This window comes from Aethalodelphis obliquidens, unplaced genomic scaffold, assembly GCF_003676395.1.
Source record: "Aethalodelphis obliquidens isolate GAN/ISIS:26980383/991018 unplaced genomic scaffold, ASM367639v1 scaffold21, whole genome shotgun sequence".
NCBI lineage: Eukaryota > Metazoa > Chordata > Mammalia > Artiodactyla > Delphinidae > Aethalodelphis > Aethalodelphis obliquidens.
Window position 1 is genome coordinate 16,192,680 of NW_020837965.1, and position 9,935 is coordinate 16,202,614.

General features: G+C 36.1%; 1 protein-coding gene across 1 annotated transcript in view; it reads right to left on the reverse strand.

The window, feature by feature from the left end:
• The window catches only part of CATSPERB (catsper channel auxiliary subunit beta), a 125,684-nt gene that overhangs the window by 51,370 nt on the left and 64,379 nt on the right, over nt 1-9,935 (reverse strand). The window contains exon 14 of the mRNA XM_027120355.1: nt 9,133-9,277. Coding sequence (XP_026976156.1) covers nt 9,133-9,277 — 145 coding nt within the window. The remainder of the gene's footprint in view (nt 1-9,132; nt 9,278-9,935) is intronic.

The following is a 9,935-nucleotide window of genomic DNA, read 5'->3' on the forward strand; positions in this document are numbered from 1 at the left end:
CCTGCATCGGCAGGCGGACTCTCAACCACTGCGCCACCAGGGAAGCCCTATAAAGTACTTTTATAACTCACCAATAAAAAAACAATTAACTCAATTTTAAATTGGCAAAGGATTTGAATAAGTATTTCTCCAAAGAAGATATATTAGTGACCAATAAACACATGGAAAGATTCTTAATATCATTAGTCATTAGAGAAATGCAAATCAAAACCACGAGATACAATTTCCCATCCACTACAGTAACTAAAATTTTAAAAAGACAGATAATAATAAGTGTTGGGGAGGATGTAGAGAAATAATCCTCATACATTGCTGGTGGGAATGTAAAATGGTACAGCCATAGTTTGACAGTTCTTCAAAACGTTAAACATAGAGTTACCATATGACCTAGCAATGAGAATCCTAAGTATATACCCAAAAGAACTGAAAGCATATGTCTACACAAAACTTGTACACAGATGTTCATAATAGTATTATTCATAATAGCCAAAAAAGTGTAAAAAACATCAAATGTCCATCAACCCAAATATCCTGATGAATGGATAAACAAAATGTGCCAAATCCATATAATAAAATATTATTCATCCATAAAAAGGAATGACGTACTGATATATGCTACAACATGGATGAAACTTGAAGACATATTAAATCAATAAGTCAGTCACAAAAGGACAAATACTGTATGATTCTACTTATATGGGGTATCTAGAGTGGTCAGATTCAGAGAGACAGAAAGTAGTTGCCTGGGGCTGGAGGGAAGAGAGAATGGAGAGTTATTGTTTAATGGCTATGGAGTTTAAGTTTAGAAAGATGAAAACATTCTGGAGGGAGATGGATGGTGATGATGGTTGCACAACAATGTGAATATACCTAATGCTACTGAGCCATACCCCTAAAAGAAATTAAAATGTTAAAATCTGTGTTGTGTATATTTTAACAAATAAATAAATTGGAGTAAACAAAACCACCAGCAGGAATCAACAACAACAACAAAAGAACCATATTATGCCAAAAGGTAGAAAAGTATGAGCTAAGGAAAGGAAGAGAAACTTCTGATGTAACAGGTCACACTACTCTATGTCTAACCCTTTAAAGCAATATAGAGAGAAGGAAGGTAAATCAACAAAATCCTGAGGACTCTCAGTAATATCCTCCTAAGGAGACAGAGGTTGACAGTGGATGAGATGGTTTCCAAAGGAAAAGCAAAGGGAAAAACCAGCCCTCTTAAGTGAAGTCAGGTTCACCACCTTCCAAGGTCCTTTACTGAGTTGAGAGAATGAATCAAGTGCTACCTAGATGAGGTGAAGCAAACAGTCTCAAGAATAATTTACCCACATTGCATCAGAGCAAACTGACGATCTACCAGTGCTGCACACTTTAGTGATGAACCAGAGAAAAAGAGGAGGAGGAGGAAGAGAAGGAGGAGAAGATGTGAGGGAGAAAAGGGGTAAAGAAGAAGGTAGAATAGGGAAGGGAAGGGGAGAGGAAAAGGCAGAATAGGAAGGCACTGATAGCATATAAGAGATATAAAGAATCCAGTTGGACAAAGCATATCCCAAGATAAGGTAAAATTTCCTCTGTATTTTGCATCAAAAGACTTTAATGAATTAATAGATTCAACAAGACAAGATCTCAAAGCCTCAATAACTGAATGACGACAACATGAAAAGGCAGATCATAGAGATAGAGAAATAAATTGAGAGTCATGTCCCTTTATCATTCTAGGCTCCAAGACAGGTTAACAAAATTTAACTGTGTTGGAAGTGGGGAGGCATCTGTCAATAAGGTCAATCAATATGAATTTTTCCTTTCAACTGTGCAAACTGAGAGGAGCTATGTAGGCTTGATCAATGACATCAATGACGAAATTTGACATCAATGACAAAATTACCAAACCAAGTAAATGGAGAGCCATATATCATTTACCCACCTCGACCTCTTACAAGCTGTGTGACTTTATTTATTTTTATAAATTTATTTATTTATTTATTTATGGTTGCATTGGGTCTTCATTGCTGCACATGGGCTTTCTCTAGTTGCGGTGAGCGGGGGCTACTCTTCGTTGCAGTGTGCGGGCTTCTCACTGCGGTGGTTTCCCGTTGCGGAGCATGGGCTCTAGGCACATGGGCTTCAGTAGTTGTGGCTCGTGGGCTCTAGAGCGCAGGCTCAGTAGTTGTGGTACACAGGCTTCGTTGCTCCGTGGCATGTGGGATCTTCCCAGACCAGGGCTCGAACCCGTGTCCCCTGCATTGGCAAGCAGATTCTTAACCACTGCACCAGCAGGGAAGCCCAAGCTGTGTGAGTTTAATCATATCAATTTAAACTGTAAAAGTAATTTAACATTACCTATTTCAACTTGGTTGTTGTGAATATTAAATGAGATGATATTTGTAACATGCTGAGTACAACTATAGTAGCTCAGTGAGTGGGAGTTATTATTATTTGTCTTTGGGAGGGTAAAAAAAATCACTGAAATTGTAAATGAGAATAAAGCATGATGTTTCAGAGTCCCCCTGCTTTAGGGTTGTTCATAGGATCCTATTTTTGTAGATCCTAAAAATCCATCATCACCACACACACCCCCCACCAGAGGATTTTGGGAAGATGGGATGTACTAGGAATCTCTCTCCCCACTTGGACAACAATTGCACTGGAAGAATCTATCTGATGTAATAGTTTGGGAACTCTGGAGTCTATTGAAGGCTTGCAACTTCCAGAGGAAGACTCGGGTAGTAAATTGTGGTTAATTTCAGCCCTTAGCACAGTAGAAGCTACCCATCCTCCACCTCTAGCCTCAGGGCAGGCAGTCATGCATGTGTTCCTGGGGCTGTTGCACACAGCTTGCAGGAGCCAGTGTGGGCAAAAAGGACCTTGTTCTCCAAATATTGGGGATCTGTGCTCTGTTTGCTGATTGCAGCTTCTTATCACAGAGGTGCAGACAAAAAGGAGGGTGGCCATTCTTGTTGCACCTCTTTCAGTGTTGCAAGTCCACTCCCCACTGGCTGAAATGATTTCCAGGGAATTTAAAGGTCTGGGCCCTTCCCCCTTATCTACCCCATCATTTGTCTCTTTTTTTTCCCTTTTGGGAACCAGACATTAAAGACTAGGACATTTGAGGTATTATCAAAAAGACAAGAGGCAACAAGTGTTGGTGAAGATGTGGAGAAAAGAGAACACTGTTGGTGGGAATGTAAATTGGTGCAGCCACTGTGGAAAACAGTGTGAAGACTCCACAAAAATCAAAAATAAAACTACCATATGATTCAGTGATTCAACTTTTGGGTATATATCCACAGGAAATGAAATCACTATCTCAAAGAGATATCTGCATCCCCATTTTCAAAGCAGCATTATTCAGAATAATCAAGACAGGAAAACAACCTAAGTGTTCACCAACAGATGAATGGATAAAGAAAATGTGGTATATATACACAATAGAATATTATTTGGCCATTAAAAAGAAGGAAACCCTGCCATTTGCAACAATGGATGAAACGGAAGGCATTATGCTAAGTGAAATAAGTCAAAGAAAGACAAATGCTGTATGACCTAACTTATATGTAGAATCTATTAAAAAGTCAAACTAATAGAAATTGAGAGCAGAATGGTGGTTGCCAGGAGTGTGGTGGCAGGGGAATGGGGAAGGGGTAATTGGTAAAGGTGGTTGAAGGGGACAAATTTCCAATTATAAGATGAATAAGTTCTGAGGATGCAACATACAGTACAGTGACATAGTTAACAATACTATACATATATTTGAAAGTTGCTAGGACGGTAAGTCTAAAAAGTTCTCATCACACAAAAAAATTATAACTATGTAAGATGACTGATGTGTTAACTAACCTTATTGTGATAATCGTTTTGCAATATATACATATATTAAATCATTACACTGTACATCTTAAACTTACACAATATTATGTCAATTATATCTCAGTAAAGCTGGGGAGAAAGACTAGGACATTCAAAAGCAACTGCATACACAAGGAAAATTTAGAAACTGACCACATACACTTGGGGAAAGGTACAGGCTCAGGAAAGACCTAAGAAGATCTTGAGTTTACATCTCAGGCTAATCCTTGGCACAGAAACAGCCCACAACAATAAAAAAACAAAAACATTAACAACAAAAAAGCAAACCCTGGGGAAGGGGGAGAATCTGACTTCCAGATCTACTATACTATTAGATTCAAATGTCCAGTATTCAACAAAAAAATCACAAGGCATACAAAAAAAAACAGAAAATATAGCCCATTCAAAGGAAAAAATTAAATCAACAGAAATGTTCCATCTTAAAGATATTCAAAAAACTAAAGGAAGATGTGGAAAAAGTCAAGAAAATAATACATGAACAAAATGGAAATATCAATAAAGAGATAGAAAAACTAAAAGAACCAAAAAGAAATTCTACAGCTGAAAAAGCACAATAACTGAAATTAAAAATTTGCTAGAGGGGGGCTTCCCTGGTGGCGCAGTGATTGAGAGTCCGCTTGCCAATGCAAGGGACACGGGTTCATGCCCTGGTCCGGGAAGATCCCACATGCCACGGAGCGGCTAGGCCTGTGAGCCATGGCCGCTGAGCCTGCGCATCCGGAGCCTGTGCTCTGCAACGGGAGAGGCCACAACAGTGAGAGGCCCGCGTACTGCAAAAAAAAAAAAATTTGCTAGAGGGATTGAAAGGTAGAAGAATCAGTTAATTTGAAAATAGGACAATGAAGATTAGCGAGTCTGAGGAACAGAAAGAAAAATCATTGAAGCAAAGTGAATAATGGTTTGTAAGTGTACTTGTGTTTTCTATATGATTTAAGAGACTAATACATTTAAAGAAAAAATGATTAATGTAAAAGCTAGTATTACTTACTGTTAACTTGGGTTTGTAACTCCAAATCTCATTTTCTACATAATTTAGGAGACTTATGCATTTAAAAGAATTACTAATTTATGTTTGGAGGCACACAATGTATAAGGATGTAATTTTGTGACATCAACAGCTGAAACAACAGTAGTTGGAGACTTCAATACCCCACTCACAATTATGGACAGAACACCGGACAGAAGATAGGTAAGGACATCAAGTACTTAAACAGTGCAGTAAGCCAACTGGATCTAATAGACATACACAGAACATTCCACCCAACAACAGTACATACACTTCTTAAGGGCATATGGAACAATTTCCAGGACAGACCATATGTTATACCACAAATTAAGTTTCAACAGACTTAAAAAGATAAATATCACACAAAGTATCTCCTCTGATCACAAGGAGATGAAGTTAAAAATTAATAACAAAGAAAACTGGAAATTCACAAAATTGTGGAAACTAAACAACACTCATTTGAACTAGCAACCTACCAAAGAAGAAATCACAAGGGAAATTGTAAAATACCTACAGACAAATGAAAATGAAAACACAATATACCAAAACTTATGGGATGAAGTGAAAGTGGTGTTAAGGGGGAGATTTATTACTCTAAATATTTACATTAATAATAAGGAAGAGAGCTTCCCTGGTGGCGCAGTGGTTGAGAGTCCGCCTGCCGATGCAGGGGACACAGGTTCGTGCCCCGGTATGGGAGGATCCCACATGCCGTGGAGCGGCTGGGCCCGTGAGCCATGGCGGCTGAGCCTACGCGTCTGGAGCCTGTGCTCCGCAACGGGAGAGGCCACAACAGTGAGAGGAAGAAATGAGTGAAGGGAGCCAAAAAGTATAAACTTCCAACTATAAAATAAATAAGTCATGGAGATGTACAGGAATACCTAGGAGATACTGCAAGTTTGTTTCTAGGCCAACACAATAAAGCAAACATTGCAATAAAGCAAGTCACATGAATTTTTTGGTTTCCCAGTGTATATAAAAGTTATGTTTACACTAGACTGTAGTCTATTAAGGGTGTAATAGTATTATGCCTTTAAAACAATGTATATACCTTAATTTAAAAATACTTTATCACTGAAAAATGCTAACCATCATCTGAAAATGGATGGTTGCTACAAACCTTCAGTTCGTTAAAAAAAAAAAGCAATATCTGCAAAGTGCAATAAAGCTAAGCACAATAAAATTACATATACCTGTAATGTACAGCATGGTTACTGTAGTTAATAATACTGTATTACATATGTGAAAGTTGCTCAGAAAGTAGATCTTAAAGTTCTCATGACAAGAAAAAAAAATCTGTAACTATGTATGGTGATGGATGTTAACCAGACTTATTGTGGTAATCATTTTGCAATGTCTACAAATATAAAATCATTATGTTGTATACCTAAAACTAATATAACGTTATATGTCAATTATACCTCAATTAAAGTTGTTAAAACAAAAACCAAGAAATTTCTCAAATCAACAATTTAACTTTAAAACTTAAGGAACTAGAAAAAGAAGAACAAAGTAAACCAAAAGCTAGCAAGGAAAAAGGAAATAATAAAGATTAGAGCAGAGATAAATGGAATAGAGAGTCAAAAAACAAGACAGAAAATCAATAAAATCAAAAGTTGATTCTTTGAAAAGATTAATAAACCTTTACCTAGATGAACTGAGAAAAAAAGAAAGATGACTCAAATTACTAAAATCAGAAGTGAAAGTGAGAACATTACTGCTACTTCTACAGAAGTATAAAGGATTATAAGAGAGTATTATAAACAACTGTACACCAGCAAATTGGATAAGCTAAATAAAATGGAAAAATTCCTAGAAAAAAAACCCTAACAGACGAAGTAAATCGTGAAGAAATAGAAGATCTGAATAGACCTGAAACTAGTAAGGAAATTGAATTAGTAATAAAAAATCTCTCAACAAAGAAAAGCCCTGGACCTGATGGCTTCACTGGTGAATTCAACAAAACATTTAAAGAAGAGCTAATACTGATCCTTCTCAAACTTTTCCAAAAAATTGAAAAGGAGGGAACATTTCCCAACTCATTCCATGAAGCCAGTGTTATCCTGATACCAAAGCCAAACAAAAACACTATCAAAACAGAAAAAAGAAAACTATAGACCAATATCCCTGATGAGTAATGATGCAAAAATCCTCAACAAAATACTAGCACACAGAATTCAGCAGTCCATTAAAAGGATTATTCATCATGACTAAGTAGGGTTTATTCCTGTAATGCAAGGAACACTGAATGCAAACAACATATGAAAACTGATTAATGTAGTATACCACATTAACAGAATGAAAGAAAAAAACCCACAACATCATCTTAACTGATACAAAAGACAAAATGACAAAATTCAACATACTTTCATGATAAAACACTTAACAGACTAGAAATAGAAAAAAACTATGGGGGGTGGTGACTGGGATGAATTGGGAGGTTGGGATTGAGATATATACACTATTGACTATGTATAAAATAGATAACTAATGAGAACCTACTGTATAGCACAGGGAACTCTACTCAGTGCTCTATGGTGACTTAAATGAGAAGGAAATCCAAAAAAGAGGGGATATATGTATATGTATAGCTGATTCACCTTGCTGTACAGTGTAAACTAATACAATATTGTAAAGCAACTATACTCCAATAAAAATTATAAAAAAAGAAGAAAACTAACTAAACATAATGAAAACCATATATGAGAAACCCACAGTGAACATTATACTCAAGGGTGAAAGACTTAAAGCTTTTCCTCTAAGATCAGGAACAAGGCAAGGAAGCCCACTCTCACCACTTCAATTCAATATAGTACTGGAAGTTCTAGCCAGAGCCATTAGGCAAGAGAAAGAAGTTAAAAGATCAGAATTGAAAAGGAAGTAGTAAAATCATCTCTGTTCACAGATGATGTGATCTTATATGTAGAAATCCCTAAAGCTTCTACAAAAAAAAAAAAAAAGAAAGAAACCTATTAGAACTAATAATGGAATTTAGCAAAATAGCAGGATATAAAATCATCACTCAAAAATCAGTCGCATTTCTGTACACTAACATGAATAATTAGAAGACAAAAATAGGAAAACAATTCCATTTACAATAGCATCAAAAAACTACTTAAGAAATAACCAAATTAGTTAAGGGTAACCCACAGAATGGGAGAAAATATTTGCAAATCATATATCTGACAAGGGATTAATATGCAGAATAAATAGAAAACTCTTAAAACTCAACAATAAAAGCAAGCAATCTGATTAACAAACAGGTAAAGGACTTGAAAAGACATTTCTCCAAAGAAGATTAAAAAATGGCCAATAAGGACATAAAAAGATGCTCAACATCACTAATAATTAGGGAAATGCGATCAAAACTATAATGAAAAACCACTTCACATCCATTAGGATGATTACTATCAAAAGACCAGAAAATAACAAGGGTTGGCAATGATGTGGAGAAACTGGAACTCTTTTGCACTGGGGGTCAGAATGTAAAATGGTACAGTGCTGTGTATTGTACTGTAATGGTACAGTATTGCAGTTCCTCAAAAAATTAAATATAGAATTATCATATGATCCAGCAATCCCACTTCTGAGTATATACTCAAAAGAAATAAAAGCAGGTCTCAAAGATATATCTGTATAGCCATGTTCATAGAAACACTATTCACGATAGCTAAAACATGGAAGCAACCCAATTGTCCACTGATGTATGAATGGACAAGCAAAATGTCATATATACCATACAACTGAATATTATTCAGCCTTAATGATGAAGAAAACTCTGACATATGCTATTACATGGATGACCCTTGAGGACATTATGCTAAGTGAAATAATCTAGTCACAAAAGGACAAACACTGTATGATTCCACTTATATGAGGCACCAAAGTAGTCAAAATCATAGAGACAGAAAGTAGAATGGTAGCTGTGAGAGGCTGTGGGGAAGAGGGAAGTGGGCATTTATTTTTTAAAGGGTATAGAGTTTCAAGATGAAAAGAGTTATGGTGATGGATGTTGGAGATACTTGCAGAATATTTGCATGTATTTAATACCACTGAACTATACACTTAAAAATGGTTACGATGGTAAATTTTGTTATGTTTATTTTCATTACAGTAAAATTTTGTTTTAAATCCATCACCCCTAATAGGTCTGTGACCTTAGGATTAGTTCATTAATATGGCAGATTTTAAAATAAATCTTCTAATCCCTGGCTCACAGGTAGTGCTTATACCAATAAAAGTGAATTCCTCACCTGCCTTTGTCAAGTAAACCTTTCCACTTTGGGAAACAAAAGTAATAGCTGAAGTATAAAAACTATGATAAGTATTCTTTATGATATCATCATGAAAGTCAGCTATTAATTCAAAGGTGTTGCCGCCATCAATTGAAAGCCATACCTAAGGGAATAAAAAGATGATACCTCACTAAAGAGCTGCCATGTAACAGTCATCAGTTACCTAATCTTCCTACATAAGAAAAGTCATGCACCATGACCATACTCCCACATCCATCCCACACACACAGACGTACAGACAGACTCCTTACCTACTTGGTCAACCGTCTATTTCCTTCCTAGAGTTTGTGCAAAAGTGTACATGGCAGTCTTCAGTTTTAAACAGTATGCATTGTGAATGTACCAAAGAACAAAGTTATTCCATCATCTCCCAACTGGTCCTCCTTGCTCATAAAAGGATGAAGTGTTGGATGTATTTGGATATGGAGGAGAGTGCTTATCCATATTAAAATGAGACTTCTGTGATGAATTCCTTTATTAGTTCTAATCAGGTTTTTTTGTTTTTGTTTTGTAGAATCTTCAGAGTTTTCTACATACAAAAATCATATCATCTGTGCATAGAGATAATTTTACTTCTTCCTTTTATATGCAGATACTTTTAAATTTCTTTTTCTTGTCTAATAGCTCTGGTTAGAACTTCCAGTACTATATTGAATACAAGTGTTGAGAGTGGGCTTCCTTGCCTTCTTCCTGATCTTAGAGGAAAAGCTTTAAGTCTTTCACAATTGAGCATAATGCTCACTGTGGGTTTCTCATATATG